Source organism: Mastigoproctus giganteus, chromosome 14 (assembly GCF_048544385.1).
Source record: "Mastigoproctus giganteus isolate SK-2022 chromosome 14, ASM4854438v1, whole genome shotgun sequence".
NCBI lineage: Eukaryota > Metazoa > Arthropoda > Arachnida > Uropygi > Thelyphonidae > Mastigoproctus > Mastigoproctus giganteus.
In genome coordinates, this window is record NC_143588.1 from 79,048,766 (window position 1) to 79,068,678 (window position 19,913).

Below are 19,913 nucleotides of genomic sequence, written 5' to 3' on the forward strand. Positions count from 1 at the left end.
GCAGTGAATTAAGCAGGGTCGGGTAACTGACGTACAGTTCCCCGCTGGACAGAGATAAAAATTCTTCTGAGAATTTTACCTCTGTCTAGCGGAAAACAGAAAGAAAAAAAAGCTGAACCGGACCTAAGTATAACCTATGACCTTGTGGGTCTCACCATAGCTGTCTTTCACCAATGACCTCAATCCGGATGTTGTCGAGTTGAGGCGGGACAAACGTTGATTTATGATCACAGCGTGACGATCTGGAATTGGCGTAACCAGGAATGCATAATGAATTTTAAGCACTAAAAACACTTTGGTTTTACATATTTGTCTGCAGATGATCTTGTTATACTTCTCAAGAATAGCTCCGCTCATTCGTCTGAGGGAGAATAACGGACGGAGAAAACTTACCGGTTTTGTAAGTTGCGGCAACATCCTTATTTTGTCAATTTTGTAATCATTTTATCAATTTTCTAATTATTTATCTCTTATATGTTTTTTGTCACCTTCTATCCCCCCTTATATCACTCTCTATTTTCCTCATTTTTTTCTCACTTTATTGTCCATGCTCTGCATAGGTTTAGCATTTGCTGCCTTTGACTGCATTAGACTACTTCCGTTTGTTCCCTTCACCAATCTCATTGCCCTTCTCTGGACTCGTTACAGCAGCTTTACATCCTTCCTAAAATGAGGCCTCCAGACCTGTGTGCAGTACTCAAGATGGTGGTCATTCCCTGACCTTTACGCATCCTCCGTATCTGGTGATTACGGGCTCGAACCCCGGTCTAATCAAGAAGCGCTACGCACTGCTGCTTCTGCCTACCTGGCTACGGAGACGCCTCTATATAAATAATTCCTGATAGAGGGAAGAGTGGCTAAGAGGGAAGACTGAGGGTGGTGGTCTTTCTACATAGTGGACTGTGATCCAAGTGGCGATGTCGAATCATGGCCTCTGGACTCGTCATAGTGATTGGGTGGCCATTACTGCTTTAATTGCTCTGTTGATTTGTTACAGCTGAAAGCGTTGGTCATGCTGGAGAAGGGTATACACCCAGATGAGACTGACATTCACGTTTGGAGTGATTGGCCTTAGACGGGCATCCTTGGTGGTTCCAAAATTCATCAAGGCTGGGATCACCGTTGGATATGCATATTTTCGCAGTTCTCTCAAAAAGAAACATTAATAAATTGATTTGCATAAAAACATCTCTATGAGCCTACCATGTTTTTTTATAGCCTCTTGCTTCGATAACTCATCCCGACTGATCTTTTAATTTTTTGTTTGGAATTAGCATTAGTAGCAAGATATGACGCAAGAAAGCTTGCTTATATAGCCAAAACAAAACAAACAAAAAAAAAAAAAAAAAAACAAGGCAAACTTACATCTACAACTGTCTTTCCTCAGTTTTAATTGATGCCCCCTCAAGTGCGTAATCCGAGCAAGAGGAAGAATCCCATCAGCACTGAGCTTGCTAAACTCATTCAAGGCCTTATACACCTCATTCAGATCACCTCGCAGGTGTCTAGTCTCCAGACGCTGCAATCTGCAGAACTTAAGCCTTTCTTGGTAAGAGGATCCCTTTGTTCCTCTCACCAATCTTGTTGCTCTTCTCTGTACTCGTTCTAGCAACTCTACATTCTTCCTAAAATGAGGCCGCCTCCAGACCTGTACGCAGTACTCAAGCTGTGGCCTGACTACTGCCTTATACAAAGGAATAATCACCTCCTTATCCCTGCTAGCAAAATTCATGTATATCATTGTCAAGACCCCACGATCTGCTCTGACAGCCTCCCTGCACTGCTCCGAAAATTTCAAATTTCGCATCTGACTGCACAATTACCTTTTCACTCTCCACTACCCTCAGTGTAGTACTGCACAGTTGGTAAGTTACTCTAGGGTTACTGTTACTTGGACATTAAACTCGTTGCGTCTTCATCAATATCATTGATAAATATAGAAAACAATGGTCCCAACACCGAACCATGGGGATTCCACTAATAACATTAGTCCACGATGAGCAGTGTACATTGAATTGAGCTATGCTTGTAAAATACAGCTATGTGCAATACGTTACAGTGGTAATATCCTCCCCACACCGGGCGGAATATTCACTGGTTCGAATCCTGTTAATGATGGGAGGAATTTTTATGGGCTTTTCCCCCAACATGGCCCAGTTAATAAGTAAGAAATTACTTATTAAATTGCTAGACGAAAACTTGAAAGAAATAATTTCTTTCAAGATAAAACTAATTAATATTGTATGCATCGAATAATAAAGCGTAATTAAAAAGGAAAACAAGGGAGATCTAGAATTTGAGGGAGGCGGTTTTATAACCACATATAAAAATGGTTTGTTACATTGAGGATAATGCAAGGCATAACAAGCACCAATGTGCTTTCGGAATAATTTTAGAGTTTGAATTACGCTCCCTCCCACCCCCAAGATTAAGATTATTCCATCACATTCTTCCCTTCCCGGATCCACCCATGACATTGTTAGTTATGAAACAAAATCGGTATTTGGACACACTTTGTGACCCAAGGATGCTCCATTTTATTTATATTTTTTATGACATTGCAACAGAATGTCTGTTGGTTAGTCACATCACTCAAAACAACCTGCACACACGCCACAAGACCACGAAACTTGTCCAGGAGGTCACTTTGACAACTAAACTGCGTGATAGATACATGTCGAGGAAGTGGTTATTAGAACAAAAACCTTCTGCACACGACAATGTTTCTTTGTTCTAGTTCCGCCTCCACTTGTCCCGATTTTGTTTGACTATGTAAAGGTCAAAAATTGCGCTTCTTTTCGAAGTGGGTTTATTTCTAGAGAATTACTTTTGTAGATGGAAGTCAATGATAGAAATGAGCCTATCGTATTATTAATACCAAGATTTATATCCTAGTTAATGTGAATAAAGAACTGTAGAGGAAAATAACTGCTGCTGAATAAAATTGGCGTAAAAGCCGAATTAAAAAAATGGAGTCGATAGAAATATTGATTTTACTTTCTCATTCATCGAGTCTCCAACTCCAAATGTTATTGAAAATCTACATTGAATTCTATTAATAGGATTAAATCACGATGCTTTACAAAACCACAGAACTGACTTTAAGTTTGCTTATCTGTATTGGAATAGTCTACAAAAGTATTCCGTTGGACATACAAGAAATATTACGTTTCATGATTTCGCGGATTCAAACACATCCTTGCTAAAATGAAATCCACATCCTTTCAGACCTGTATGCAATACTCAAGATGCAGCCTAACCATTGACTTATACAACGGTATTATCACCCTCTTATTGCTGATGATAAAATTTTTGTACGAGGGAGAGTTGAAAAGTTCGTGATCTATGAAAATATGATGGAAATGTTGAACTTCTCGCTTTTGAAGATGACCGGGTTCTAGTGGTTCACGCCAAGACAAGAGCTGAGCTTGAAGTGTGTGCAAACAGCGCGCTTCCTGTCCTACAGAGTTGGGCTGCTACACATCGTTTGGCCATCTGCGGCGGAAAAACAAAATTAATATTACTTAAAGAAACCCTCAAACTTCGCAGACAGGCAATAATTAGGATCGCTAACACCTCCATCAAGATATTTCCAGAGATTAAGTATTTGGGTATCATACTGGACATGAAACTTACTTTCTATCCTTATACAGTATCTTGTATACCTGGCTAACAAAATCAAGAAATATACCGCCATGATCGTTTCAGGTGGCATATATGAAAACCCCCTGCTGGAGTAGGATTCATTGCCGACATTACACTTGTAGTGTGGGAATTTTTATCACCAGTGTTCCTCTATTGGCGACCACATAGGGGCACCTGTTCCTTCTTAACCCTTGGCGCCCTACACTTCCCCTCTCTTATTTTCGCCTGACATCATATAGACCTCCCTGTGGTCTGCCTTCTTTTCACCCTTCCAGTCTGACCCACCTTTCTCGTCTATATTTCCGTGCTCTCTCTTCCTAATAAAAATCTTTTTTTTTTTCTTTGGCCACCGTTCAAGAAACTCAGGCGAGCATGGTAGGGGCTAGCCGGTGAACATCTTTTCCTACTGCCTGACTCACTTCCACATGGTGATGGACGAGCAACATGGGATCCCACTACGGCCAAGTAGCCAGAAGAAAAACATAACACACCACTACAATATAATAAACAAACCACACACTACACACACTTCTGGCATATAAGGAGTTCTGTAAACTTCACAAGAGTACTGACGATGCAGTTGCGGGGAACCACCAGTGGCGCCTATGAAAAAGGTGTCAGCACGATGGGTCACAAAGCTGATGACAGCAGATCAAAAACGCAAAAGAGCTGTCAAGTCAAAGTGAAAATTTGCATCGTTTTCAAGCAGATTACAACAAATTTCCTTGCAAGTGTTGTGACCATTAATGAGACGTCGGTCAATCACTTTCAGCCAGAGGCAAAGGAGCAGTCCAAAGGTAGAAACAGCTCATCTCTCCTTCCAGAGAAAGCCAAGTCGATTCCTTCTGCTGGCAAGGTGATGGCATCAGTTTTTTGGGATTCTGATGGAGTGTTGCTAGTGGATTACCTTCAGAAATGCCAGACAGTCATAACGGCATATTACGCAGACACTGTGAGGCTTTGCGTGAAAACATCAATGACAAATGGCGAAGAAAACTCAGCAAGGGCTTCTTGTTCACCAGGACAACACGCCTGCTCAGAAATCTGACATTGCTATGGCGGCACTGATGAGTGCTACTTTGAAATCTTAGACCATTCCCATATTCATCAGATCTAGCACTATCGGATTTCCACCTATTCCCTAATTTGAAAAAATACCTGGCTGGCGTCCATTTTCTCACCGACAGTAACGCCACTGCTGCAGTGGATGCGTACCTGGAGGCCCAAGAGAAAACTTTCTTCGCAACTGGAATCAACGAACTGCAGCATGAGTGGCAAAAGCGCATTGACTATGTTGACAAGTATCATATTACCAGACTACTCAAATAAACCCTTCATACTCAGGCTACGAATTTTTCAAACGCCCCTCGTATACCATTGAAAAAAATCCCATGTGCTGTTCTATCAACCTAACTGCACTGTCTTGACAACTTCATGTCGATCTGTACAATTACCCCCAGGTCTTTTTGTTCTCCACCACCCTGAGAGGTTGTATCACATGATTAGTATGTTATTCTGGGACTATTGCGACCAATTTTCTATTGTAGCCACCAATAGATGGTGGCTACAATATGGTGGATAGAAATAAAAATACCTCCATCAGAATATCATAGGAATCGCCAACAAGTTTGGTCTGAGTACTAAAAGTTTGGTCTGAGTACTTTTAGACTAAAAAGTCTAAATTACAGATATGAATTCATTGTCCACTTCTAGCAGAATTGAATTTTAATATCAACACATGTCTGCGCTGTGCAAAAGAGGCAATATTTGGTCAATGGGCAAATATCGTGATGGAAATGCAGCGTTGTTGATCAATACCTTTCCGAACACGTTTAGGGATCAGTCTTCATAAAATTTGGAAATCTAAAAGGAAAATAATTCTGAGATAAAATTTTAGACAAATTGCCCAAAAATTTAAATAGAAAAATTTTTGTCTATAAATTATACAGAACATAGTTTACAATTAAAGAGGAGGTGGGCACTCTGATGAAGACAAAAAAACACTAAACGCAATCGATATCCACTGGAGTTTTTCTTCGTTGGGTGCTGAAATTAGTTCACGTGACAAACTTTCAGAGTGATGTCTTCTGGAAACGAAGAAATCTGCAGAGTTCCCATCACGTGCACTCTTCTGTGACGTGACAAACTTCAATGTTAGTGGAGAAGATTAATTATCCGAGGTCACCACTTCCTGTTTCTGAAACCAAACATAGCAACGTACACCTGTCGGACACACGGGACACCGTTGCCTAGAGAGAAGTCCCGCCAAATTATAACAGGTTCGCCCAAGGCAGTCCTCAAGGCTCGAGCTACAAAACCATGGATTAAGCTATCATTAACAATCCTCGATGGCAGACATTAAATGTGACGTCCTCGTATGCTGATGCAGTCTCCGATGACGTAAGATAGATTTAAATTGGCCTTCAGGTCACCCAATGTGCAGCCACTCCTGTGAGGAGGTTTGGTGAACGATCACCTGCTACCGAGGCGTACATAACTCGCTTGTCAAAGCTAATCGTTCTTTGCATTCAGTATCATCAGCGATCTGCTGCTTCGTACGTGCACTAAGTTGATAACCGAATCCCCCCTCCCCCAGTCTTCCCGAACACTAAAACGCACAAATAAATCAAAAGGCAGCAAAATGTTGTCACAGTAATATTTGTCTGAGTACGACTGATTTTTGAAGTGTCTTTCATATCAAGATGTTATGCTGGAAACTTTATTAATTCCATCTCTGAAATTATGAGCATCAAAGCTGTAATGCAGAATATGCTAAACTAGGGGTATTACAAAATTTGTTAGGACCTTGTGTCCCAACTTATATTTGCCAGTAAGGAAGTGGATCTCGTGACATTTGGTTTGTTTACCGTGTTTGATAAATATATGACAGTCAGTAAATAAACTGGATGACACGCACAAAAGTCGGTAAATAGAAACCAACCATAGAACACGCAATTTGTAAATACAAAATACGATGGCTGTTCCATAATTTTGTTTCTATTTCTGGAAAACATCAGCTGAAGAGTATTATATATTAAAATAGGCCTATGGTGAATCTACGCTTCCATGCAGATTCATCATAGGCCTCACAGGTCGCTTAAAATGTTTAAAGATGGACGTGATTCAATCACAAAAATCGGAGGTGCTGGAACTCCAACCACTTCTGTCACCACAGAAACTATAAACGCTACTTCTGTAATCGTAAGGGAAGATCTTCGTATAACAGTAAGACAACTGAGAGAGATGCTGGGAATATCAGTAGGAAGCACGGTATTCTCCATGCCATTTGCATATGACACGTGTTTGTGTACTGTGGGTTCCAAGACTACTCCCACCCGAGCAACAGCAAGTTCGCTTGGATGTTTGTCAGGAGTTCAACAGATGGTTACTGAAGGTGGTGAGGTTCTGCACTAGGTGATAACTGCAGATGAGAGAATAAGCAACAAAACTCTGGAAGTTTACGTCATCGCCCAACTGCACGCAGGTGGGTGGATGCTGTATCATGACATTGTGAGACCTCACATTGCTCATACTGTCATTGAGTACTTAGCCAGCATCAATGTCAAATGTGTGCTTCATCTGCACTACAGCCCAGATCGTTACCCTGCGTTTCTTTTATTTATTTCCAAAATTAAAGGAGTTGCGAGGAAAACATTTCCAGTCGTCAGAAGTTGTAAAGGCATCGGAAGCGATTCTCAAACGCATATCAAAAAATGGTTCCCACCATGTTTTTGAACAATGGCAAGATCAACGACTGAAAGGATACAATGGGCAGCGATATTAATGGAATCTGTACGTAAAGAAATCCTTTACTGACTGCTTGAATGAAACAATAACCCACCATAGAGATTAACACTATGTTTTTTTCTTTTAAACCCCAAACACGAAAGGTATTAGAATCTATAGTGCGTTGTGCAAGCGCATGGGTTGATGGCTGAAAATATGAAATAAGACACTTGTTGACATTAGACTTCAACTTCTGTAGATTGTAATTTTCGGGAAATACGTACGAAGGGAGGTTGTTCCAGAAAACGGAAGTTGAAGGAATAAATGAGGAAGAATAAGAGTTGGTTCTGTGAGTTTGAAGTTGAGCACTAAAAGGATGCTGAATGTTTTCGGCACGTATTCAAACGGGTTTGAAAGAGAGTGGAGCATTACGGAGGACAATTCAAAAGAACGGTGCCCATGAAAGAGTATCTGTAGAAAAGGCATGCAGGAGAAACAGAACGTCTATGAGACACAGAGTGGAGAGACTTTTTAAGAGATCGGTCATTAATTAGTCTAACCACCCTCTTTTAAATGGAATCTAGAAGCCTGAGAGAGGTTTTGGGGGAGCTCCTCAGATGTGGATCTGGGACCCCTAAGAGGATCTTGTCTAGAAATCTGAGTGTCGTTGAAGATATGCATAGGAGCATTGGGTGTCTTATATCTCGCTAAATAGGATTGAGTTTTAAAAGCACTGATATTAATCAAGTCATCTTTGCCCAATTGGAGAATTACCTGGAGAACACATTTAATGAATTGGTGGTGGATATTCGAGAAGTTGAAGCTATTTCTGCAGGGCAAGGTTTCTCAAACTGGAAGGTGGAATGTAATGTGCTATTATCAGCAAACTATGAATAGGATTTCAGTCAGTGAAAGAAGGTCATAGAAGAGGAAAAGAGTGGGAGGAAGAATCGAACCTTGGGGAACACCAGCATTAGTGAGCAAATTGGAAGGCAGAAGCGTGGGTGCTCAGTTAAAGTAAAACTGAATATTTCTCAATACGAAAATATTGAGAAAAATTCTTCGTGATTGGTTCAAATTAGAATCACAAAAGACCCTTCCAAATAGTGCGCCTGAATTCTCTAGACTTGAAAATAAATCCCAAAGGGGGTTCGAAACGTGTTAATTGTACGGAACTTCTTGAGTTAATTCTTCCATCCACACGAGGAATTCTGTAAGGAAGTGGGGGACAGAAGCTTATTAAAGTCTAACAGGCAGCGTAATGATTTTGTAATAACCGAGAGTAAAGTGGAGGAGAAATTGTTGAAGTCAAACATAAGAAAGGCACGGGGGTGGATGGGATCTCTCCAGTTATATTAAAGGAGGTGGCAAAGTAAGTAAGCAAATATTTAGCCATAATTATGAGAGCATCCTTGGACTCAGGGGAAGTCTCAACAGACTGGAGATGTGCAAATGTATCCCCAATTCACAAAGGAGGATCAAAGGGTAATTACAGACCAGTTAGTTTAACTTCTGTTCCGGGTAAAATAATGGGGTCACTGATTAAAGAAGCAATGCAGGTTCATCTAGACAGGACTGCAGTAATAATTAAGAGAAAGCACAGTTTTGTTAAGGGGAAGTCTTGTCTGACAAATTTGATTGGATACTATGATGTGGTCACAAAGGAACTGGGTGCAAAAAATAATTTTGAAACATATATTTGGATTTCAGGAAAGCTTTTGACACTGTTGTGCATGGAAGACTATTGTACAAATTGGAGCAGAATGGTATTAAGGGTAAGTTGCTACAATGGATAAAAGGATGATTAAGTGGGACAAGACAGATGGTGGTAATCAATGGACACTGCTCTTCGTGGACAAATGTTATTAGTGGAGTTCCCCAGGTTTCGGTGTTGGGTCCACTGCTGTTTTGTATATTTATCAATGATATTGATGAAGGTATATCAGGTGTAATGTCCAAGTTTGCAGATGATACAAAGGTTGGCAGGGTTGTTAATGACAGTAATGGCAGTGTGCTACTGCAACAGGATCTAGATAATTTGGGCAGATGGGCTAAGAAGTGGCAACTGAAGTTTAACATTAACAAATGCAAAGTACTGCATATGGGTAGAAGTAACCCCAGAGGAATGTACCAACTGTGTGGTACTACACTAGAGTGGTAGAAAATGAAAAAGACCTGGGAGTAATTGTGCAGTCAGATATGAAGTTTTCTAAGCAATGCAGACAGGCTGCCAGGGCAGGTCATGGGGTATTGTCAATGATATGTAGGAATTTTGCTAGCAGGGAAAAGGAGGTAATTGTCCCTCTGTATAAGGCAATGGTCAGGCCACGCCTCGACTACTATGTACAGGTCTGGAGGCCTCATTTTAGGAAGGAGGTAGAGTTGCTTGGTGAGTACAGAGAAGGGCAAAAAGATTGGTGAAGGGAACGAAGGGGTTCTCATACCAAGAAAGTCTTAAGTTCTGCAAATTGCAGCGTCTGGAGACTAGGCACTAGCGAGGTGATCTGACTGAGGTGCATAAGGCCTTGAGCAGGCTGAATTCTGATGGAATTCTTCCACTTGTTCAGATTACGAACCTAAGGGGGCATAAATTCAAATTAAGGAAAGACAGATGTAGAATAGATGTGCGGAAATTTGCCTTTAGCCAGCGGGTGGCTGATTGCTGGAACAGACTGCCATCTGTTGTTGTGGAAGTTGATAGCTTAAATAGATTTAAGGAGAAACTGGACACACTTTTAGAGGGAATGGTTGACATAAGCTTTCTTTCTTGCATCATATGCCTCTGCTACTACTACCTCTTTTGTAATTATTACTTAGAACAAAGAAACGAAGGTTTGTGCTCAATATTTTAAGAGGTGAAAAAGTGTTCGATTTTAATTTTATAATTCTTACGATGCTTGCACATCAAGACACCTTGTTATCTTGATATGAAAACGTGGTAAGCAAAAGCAAAAAAGTAGTGTTGTCTCTTACTTGTACAGATTCTCTCTCTCTGAAAGAAAGCACTGCAGCAGTTTAGAAAGTGTGATTCCAATATTGCAGCTTTATATTGTAGAATCTGCATGTTAAGAAATGTAGTAATAAAGGAAGCTAAATTGTGTGTATTTTTTTCGTGAAAAATCAAAATCAGAACTGATTTTATTAACACTTAACCGCGAACGAATTTAAGCACCCAAGAACACAGAAAGCAAACATACAAGCACCTTGCTAGCACTTTTTTTTTTAACGTTACAGGAAATAATATTGAAGGATCCTAATTTGTTATGGAATTTAAATGAAACTATTGTTGGGCGAGAATAATGATATGACACCGTTCAACAGTAAAAAATGGTTTTCAATTGTGTGACCAAATCAGCCCTCGATCTGACGAGCTCTTAGATGAAGATTAATAACCTTATTCAATGCTAAAATAGCATTGTCCGATATGTCTACTCTGTCCATTACATTCGGTTTATATTTTTATTTGTTTCTTTCTTCTACTTATTTTTCCGACTCTTAATTTTTGATTTCACACGCAATTGCCTTGGAGTTGAATTTTATGTCCTTGCCTGTGGCACGTTCTCCCCCCCCCCCACCGATGATTCTCGGTTGTCGTTCGGCTGCTTTGTCCTGTACGAGACGACGCACGATGTCCGACAAGTACATGATCCGCTTGAGGACATAATTAAAGACCACTCCAAAATGACATCAGAAACGAGGTTGTTCACCTTAAGATGTTTTTACTGCATTGAAAAGGATTTTTTAGTCAGCAGCGACTTCACACGTCACATTCGAAAAAAATAAATCATAAATAAATAAAAAAAATTATAGTCAGGAGAGCGGCATACATTTAATTGAATTCTTGCATTCTTTTGGATTGAGTTGATCGAGTTTTTTTAAGAAAGAAATTGTAACAAATTTTGGAATTTGGTCAGTCATCCTCTTTGAAACTATCTTAAAGAATAAGTTACTCTGAATCATGGGATATTGATTTTGCATCGATGATAGATCTCATTTAAGTTAAAGAAATTGGAAAAAACTAATCGTAACAGCAGGAGACTAAAAGTACACGTTACCTTTTTATTTTTATAAAATAAAAATAAAAATAGAAAAGAGAAAGACAGTTTAAAATCATTGATGAAAGGCTAGCAATCTCCAGGCCTTCAGTGGCCCTCGATTTTGAAAAGCAATTTTATTTTTATCTAGGGATATGTTTCTAAAAGTCACATTGCAATAATAAATACCATACTGAACTGTTTGGTAGTTTGTATTAGATACACACGACACACACTCTTGACATTGTATGAAAAGGGTGCCTCAATATTTTGTTGGGTAAATCGTAATGTCCCTCCATCCAATAGTTAATTTTATTTCCTTAAAATCTCAATGCTTTGGGCTGACTAAGGTATGGCTCTAATGATACTGTTCCATCACGGATAGGGCATGCTCAAGAGAAGACAGATCAGAGGAGCTAACAGGCCAATGAAGTATATCGACATTGCAGAAAAACTGTCTGACAGCATTATGATTGGACAACCTCGGTCAACTACAACCTTTAGGCATTTTTGGCCGGGCATATCCTATTGGAATAAAGGGTTGTGTAACTGTTCGAGAAATGAATGAAAAATTGCTGAAGTCTGTTGAGAAATTAACTTAGAGATCTAAGTAGAGTGTTAACATAATATGGACCTTTGACATCACATTGAACAAAAACCAGTGGTGAACGGTTATCATAGGATGGAAACTACAGTTCAATTTGTCAATTTGTGCGATGGCAAATTCATCCCAAATATCGATTTGGGATGATTCACCTTGGCGAAGAAGGATTACGGATAATGTTTATCCGTAATCCTTCTTCGCCAAGGTGAATCTATCGGCGAATTATTCGGTCCTTACACTCAGATTTTCGTTGGGTGCTCCTGAATCTGGAGGATGGTTGCCGGTGTGCTTTGCTATTCACTGTGACCAACATTAAACTGTCCTGAGATCTCATCCAACTTGAACAACAATTTGATAAGTGGACCAGCTAGCATTACTGAGAAGTGCAATTCATTTGAAACTCATTCATTCAAACATACTCTGCTCGTACACATAGTTCGTGTATCTTAAAAGCCTTTCGGACAAACCGACTGTCCAACATTTGGTCTTCTACTTTTGGAACTAATAGCCGTTTTTACACTAACCCAGTGGTTCCTTATCTTTTGTTACTCAAGTCACACCTGAAGTTAAAAGACGCATATTCATGGCAAACCTAAACAGTAATTGACACTAAACTCGATGATGTTTTTTTGTAATCTCGCCGCACACTTGAAAAGGGTTGGGGCACATCAATATGCTGGGGCACACAGGTTGTGTACCATTGTATATATAACCACTCTAATGGCTTTGCATGCCGGTTATTTCGCTTTAGAATTTACTGGTAATTTATGCTATAGTTCCATTAATCTTTTAGTGTGCAGAACTTTGTTTACAGTCAAAAGTTCAGCAAAACATTGCAGAACTTTTGCATTCAAAGTAATCTCTAGGTTTTTTACTGTTTCTCAAGAGCTCTCGAATGAGTACTCACTCATGGAATTCAGATAACAAAACTGGAGAGACACAGGTCCAAAAAAAAAAAAAAACCTGTCATACAAGGGCCACCCGAGGACGATCTCATCTACTCATCTGTATTATGACCATAAATTACGCGTTCTCTCTGCTCGATCAGCCTGCTTCGCTGCAAGAAAAACAGTTACGCAGTGAAAAAAGCCCATAAAAAGCTACTCGCTTCATTGACAGGAGTTGAACCCAGCCTTTTGCCACCGGGTGTGGAGAGGACGATGATTATAACCACTGTGCTACCCATCCATCTTAAAAAGATATATTGAGTTTTCCGTCTGACTGATGTAAGATATGAATATAACTATAAATCCAGACGTCAAGATACGTCACTGTAGCTGAGTGGTCATGAGAAAAGGTACAGCAATATATGTTTTCAGTGACCGTGGTTCAAGCCCGCGTGACTATTATACACAGAAATGTTCGTGTATCTCTCTATCTTGGAACTCCTCTGACATTATATAGTCGTTCCGGAGAATAAACAGAAAATTTACTAACTTACGACACATGGCCACAATAGCGTGTAGGAGCAAAGTTGGTCCGAACCACTGCTCCAACGTGGCATTGATTCAATAAGGTATGAAAAAGTGACACGAGAAATACTGGGACATTCATGTAACCAAAATGTCTTTAGTTCCTAGAGGTGACGTGAGCAGAGGATTGTGCTGAAGAATAGACCTTTCTAGTTCATCTTTCTGTGATTGAGTCTAGGGATGCTCACTGGGATTGAGACCAAAAGACTAGGCTGGTCAGAGCAGATGCTTGACTTCTTCATATTCCTTAAACCACTTTTTCACATATTTGATGTGGTGGATGGTTGCATTGTCATCATGAAAGTATCCTTGTCCATAGGGTAAACATGCAGCACTGCCGAATGTGCCTGATCAATAATGATGTTCAGATGTGCTCTGGCGTTCACGGCAAGGGCGAAACTACCACACCACCATATCCGCTACCGAGAGGATAAGGATTCAGAGGGACAGAAGGATGATTTGGTCCGATTGTTACAGATCACGTGGGACTGTGCAATAATTTCGAAGGGAGGTAGTTTCGTCTCTGGTACTCTTTAGTGGAATCAGATGATCAAGGGTATGTTACTGAAACATGAGCCACACCATTACGCCTCATCCAGAAACACGTGTGGTTTCTTCCATATGTGCACTCTTCCATCAGTGCTCAAACGCGAAAATCGGGATTCTCTGGACTTGCTTCCAGTCTTCCTGTCTATCCTCTGCATTTCTGGCACCAACGCAGCTATATTTTCCGGTTGGTGCCAGAGATCAGTGGCTTCCGCGAAGGTCTCCTATTCTTGCAATAAGCAATAATGCTTTTTAGTGTTTATTGCATGGTGTTGATACTGATGCCGTGCGATTTCCCGTATTAAATGCATGGTTAACTGTTCCATCATTTGGAGACGATTACACTTTATAATTCGTTCCAGTGGCTCCATCTTACTCTATCACTTTGTCTGCGCCAGCACAGTGGCATCGTCACCGTCCTCCGCATATCGCGTGGAAAAGGCTCGGGTTCGAATCCTGTCGATGACGCGAGGAACTTTTATGGGCTTTTTTCACTCCGTGGCTGACTTTGTCGGTCTCATGCGTAGATATCAAGGTATCCCCCCCCCCAGAAACTAGGATTTTTTTCGTCTAGCAAAACAGGAAAATTGACCAGAGAACACACACAATTTACAGATACACATGGGTATAGGTAAGAAATTACCGAGTGACCCTAATAAATAGTTTTTTTTTTTACTCTATCACTTTTTATATGGATGTTTTTCGGGAGTTTCTCTATTTTTGAACACTCGAATGACACGCCTTTAAAAATAGAAGTGCAACCATCCCCTCTACTGCAGCACTTGGTAAAATTTCAATCACATGGGATTATTAATCCCTTATTAATTGAGTTTAGACAGTTCTCAACGATTTTACCAACATCAGGACGCTTATCTAGAGCTATCACGTTTTTAACAGATATCTCCCAAGGATCCTCTCTGGGGCCATTTATATTTAATATATATGTACATGATCTGACATTTTTTATTAACAAAAAAAAAAAAAAAAAAAAAACAAGCGGCCCCTAGCCAGAAACAATGCAAATCACATCAGTATAAATTGTGGCACAGGAACCACAAGACAGCAGTCTTTTTCTGTCCTAGGAAGAACGAAAACCGCACCCACTGGTGGTAGTGCTATATCGGTGGGTGCTAGCCAATCCCGTACCAACAGCTGCTCAAACTGGGGTACAAGCTAAAAACAAAAAAAGGCAGATGGCAGGTGATATCAGTTTTAAGTGATATCGATAGACATTGCAGGTGTTGGGTTAGTTCCTTGTTGTTGATACGTTGATAGACTTGAGAAGAGTTGCTTTCTTTTGGTGAAAACAGCAGAGCAGAATTGTTTTCGAGCTGGGAACGATTGAGAATTTTCAGTGAGTACCACTTTTCCTTCAGAGAAGTTGCTGACAGCAGCTTGTAGTGTAGATCTGTCATCGTTGTACAGGCTGCAGCGATACAGAATGGGGGTCCAGGTTTCCTCAACACCACACAAGCAGAGATTGGTGTCAGACAAGCCAAACTGAAATAGTTTGGAGTTGATGGAGCCGTGCCCAGTAAGTATATACGATGTTGTTAGGCTGGGAGAAAACCATTGGCAGACGTTCTTGTTGAGAGGGAAGGTAACTGCAGGAACAAAATAGCGGGCGACTTGACCAGTAGTACCGGAATCCCATCGTGATTGTCACACACTGATAAGTTCATTCCAGATTCTCCGTTTCTCGTCTTTGATGTTAGCAGTTAAGTTGCACGAGATGCCGAGAATCTCGCCTGGAATTCTGTGCTTTAGACGGTAGCATAGTCCTTTGAAGATGCAGGTCTAGTGGTAAGACACCAGCAAGGCTCTGCAGAGCAGCAGAGGACACTGTCCTGCAGGCCCTGAGCATGGCCAGCAGCATAATCCGTTGAATAGAGATGAGCTTGGAACGGAGTTTAACATTAACGGCTCTATGAAACCAGACTCCCGAAGCATATTTTGTTATTGGTACGAATACTGCTGTATAATATAGTAAGAGAGTCTTCCTATTTAGTCCCCAGTCCAATTTGGAAATGCTGATAATTACTGCAGTGAACTTCTTAATCTTTGAGGCGAGGTGATTAATATGAGAAGAGAAGGTTAATCTGTCATCTAAAATTACGCCAAGATGTTTTAATTCAGGTACAAAAGGGATTTGCTTTCCGTCTATCTTTATATTAGGAGGTCTTCTGTAATCTAACTTGTCCTTAAAAACCATCAGTTTTCTTTTTGTGGCAGATATTCGCTGTTTATTTATACTTGACCACTTGATTAGTTCAGAAAGAGTTGTATTGGCTGATCTAGTTGAAGACGCGATCGACCTGGAAATAGAAGAACTAAATCATCGGCGTAGGCGAAGGCAGAGATATTGTCAGGTTTTTGCATGAGCCAGCTGTCCAAAACTATGTTCCAGAAGAGGGGTCCCAGAACTGATCCCTGGGGGCATCCTCTTGAGAGAGACTGCTGTTTCGAGATTACTTGGATGAGTCTATTTTGGAAGTAGCTTCTAATAACTTGGAACAGTTGCTGAGAGCACTTGGCTTTGGTAAGACAATTGAGAGCACTCTCCCACCAGAGGGAATCGAAAACTCCCTCGAAGTCAAAGAATATGGCCAATTCATATTTAGCCCTCGAAACTGATATGCAGTTAACTAAAGAGACCAAGACGTCTTCATAGGAATTAAATCTGCTACTCTGGGTGCTAACTATCTTTCAAATAGTTTGCCAAGGTTTGCCAAAAGAGAGATGGGTCTGTATGCTTTGGGATCAGATTTATTTTTGTCAGGCTTGTGAATAATTTTGATCAAAGCTACCTTCCAGAGATTAGGAAATATCCCCTCAGTAAGACATTTGTTGTACATAGAAGTATTTCTGGAAAGATTGAGGCGCCTCCATAGCCAGGTGGGCAGGAGCAGCAGTGCTTAGCACACGCTTCTTGATTAGACCGGGGTTCGAGCCCGTTACCACCAAATACGGAGAATGCGGAAAGGTCAGGAAATGACCACCGCATATCCCCGGAGCAATATGGCCTTAGTTGATAATGCTCCTAAAAAAACCAAATAATAATAACTGGAAAGATTTCGGCAAATTTGATAATTACTGCATTTTCCACAAGATCTAAACCCGGACATTTATGGATATTTATTTTGCTTAGGGCCAGCTTTAGCTCGGGAAGAGTGAAGAGATCCGTTTCATATGAGGAGTGGTAGGTTGAGTTGCTATTCCTGATAGATATTTGTTCTGGAGTTTCTGTGGTGAGATCGTCCAGAGGAAGCAAGCGATCCAGGATGGCGTTAACTGAGTCATTCCAGTTAGTGGTTTCTGTATCATTGTTCACTACAGTGTTGTACACTTCATGAAAGTGAAACTTGTTTTTGCTAATTTTATATAATAGACCCCAGGGATCAGAATTTCCTGTGGATTGAACTAAGTATTGCCAGGAGGCAAGTTTTTGTTTTGCAGTTGTATTTACGTATTCGTTCCGCTGGCCTTTATAGATATTTTTTAGTCTGGTGACTTCTGGTTCAGGCCAGGACCTTCTCCGTTGAAAGTGTCTGCGTGCTTTGTGTACTTTTTTGCGCAGGGTAGAAAGTTCAGCTGTCCACCATGGAACTGTAGTATGCTTGCTAATTTTATTCTTAGCGGAGCGTTCTGTAGCACGAAGTAAAGCAGCCTGTACATAGAATGCATATTCTGAGGCATTGAACTGGTTCAAAGACCGGCGAGTGTCAACGTTAAAATCCTGGTGAATTGAAGACATAAATAAAGGCCATTTGATGATTTTGATAGAAAATCTTCTAAGATCTTTTGGAGGAGGAGAACCTGTAGTATTTGGAAAGAGAGATACTTTAAAAGTGATTGCTCGGTGGTCACTGTTTGTGTAGTCAGTATGTATGGTCCAATCAGAGATCCTCGAGGACATGGTGGACGTTGAAATGGTTAAATCAATGTTTCATTCTCCGTGGACGTTTGAGGTGTGCGGTTGGTTGGGTAAGTTGTGCAGATTTAGATTGTAGGTGAATAAAAATTCCTCGAAAATCCAACTCTGTTGTCCAAGACGCTGAACCATAAGAAGGATTTTGAGTTAGAATTAGTTGTAATTATTAAATATGTGGGATTTAAAGTAGCAAACACCTGTTCTAGGTATCATTGTGATAAATTAATATCTTCCGATGGTGGACAATATAGTGACAGTAAGTAGAATGAGAAAGTTGATGAAGAGACTAAACTACAGGTGGAATTTTCATTACACAAGCCAGAGATAAGTGATATCCAGCTTGTTGTTGAATATGATGATGTTGTTGAATATGATTAAAGGACTGAATGATTCTTGTAGTCATGGGATATCCCATAACTTTGGAAGATTGCCCATAACAGTGCTTAGAGAAATAGGTTCCTGAATATATATAATATCAAATAAATTTTCCATTGCAATGAGCCTGATCTCATTAGCAACGCATCTAGAGTGTTGTGCATTGATCTGCATGATTGTAAGTTGGAAGGGACAGTCTGGTTCGTTGCCTAGCTACGCAGAGAGAGGCACACTGCCCATCTCTGGTCTCCAGATCGCTTGTACCGCTGGTTGTTCATTATGATTACCAAACGATGGCATAACCAAGAGACCTGCGGGCCAGATAGCTGTGTTTAGATATCTTTCTATATTGGGACTTTTGATCTTAATCCGGAAAGAGGAATAGGACGGATGCCTGGTGTGGACCTTGATGGGGGTACCGGGTATGTTGAGCTGCTTCAGAACAGTTTCAATTTGTCTACTGTTCTTTCCGGGCATAGTCGACTTATAAAAATGCTGGAGGGCCTTGACCTCCTTCCTCTACGCTGCACCGTTTTGATACCCAGTGTGTTAGGGTTAGAGCCAACTGCATCATGATTCTGAGCTGCTTGGGTGAAGAAGGTCTCCTTGCTTTGCTTGGGATTAACTTTACTGCTGATAGGTGCTGATTTCATCCCCCATGCTCTTTGGTTGATCTGACATTAATGTCCCCTTGGAGAGCGAGTCAAAATTCTTTACGCTGAAGATGTTAAATTTTATACTTCCTGTAAAATAACCTTCAAATTGCACTCCATAAATTAACCACTCGGTTGCTGTTGTTGTTGTAGGGTTTTAGAAGCATCAGCTGGTAAGGCCATATTGCTTCGTGTATACTGTCTGTAAATTGCGTGTTTTCTGAAGTCGATTTTCTGTTTGCTGGAAGAAAAACCATAGTTTCCGGAAGGAAAAAACCCATGCCACTCTAGCCTGAGACCGACTAACTTGGCCAGGGAGTGAAAGGGGTCCATAAAAATTCCTCCCATCATCGATGGGACTCGAACTCAGGTCTTTTTCATTCGGTATGAGGAGGCCGGCGATACTTTTTGGCTTCGAGTATTTCTACGCAAGTTATTTATAGTTCGTCGTCCCACTCATACGAAATGCTTTGTAAAAAACAGACAGAAAGTAAATGCAGTTTGGAATAAATCAGTTAAGACCAGTCCAAAGAAGTTAAGATAACTTACTTTACGCGTATTTTCCCAAATCTTCCCTTAAAACCTCTTTTCCAGAAACTCACAGAAATTACATTATGCGTGTCTAACTTAATGTAGTATACATTCACGCGAACTGCAAACTCGGTGAGATTTTCAGAACAGCAGCGACATTCGAGAAAGTTAACGGATCGAGTACAGAACATGTCTAGGGGCGACTTCCTTTGCTGGGAGGGGAACGTGGAAGTCGGTCACGCAGAGGATAAGAGACAGTGGGAGGTGGAGACACGGAAGGTCTGTAAACAGACTTATCCGAAGGTGCTATTCCGGACTTTGTTTCCCTGGGACTCGGCCAGCAGTACGCAATGGCTACTAACCCGTATTGGGCCAAGGGTGGGATGTCGGTCGAGG

General features: G+C 40.7%; 1 protein-coding gene across 1 annotated transcript in view; it reads left to right on the forward strand.

The window, feature by feature from the left end:
* Nucleotides 1-6,747: 6,747 nt before the first annotated feature.
* The window catches only part of LOC150075275 (trypsin-1-like), a 42,754-nt gene continuing 29,588 nt past the window's right edge, over nucleotides 6,748-19,913 (forward strand). The window contains exon 1 of the mRNA XM_090388427.1: nucleotides 6,748-6,870. Coding sequence (XP_090244553.1) covers nucleotides 6,748-6,870 — 123 coding nt within the window. The remainder of the gene's footprint in view (nucleotides 6,871-19,913) is intronic.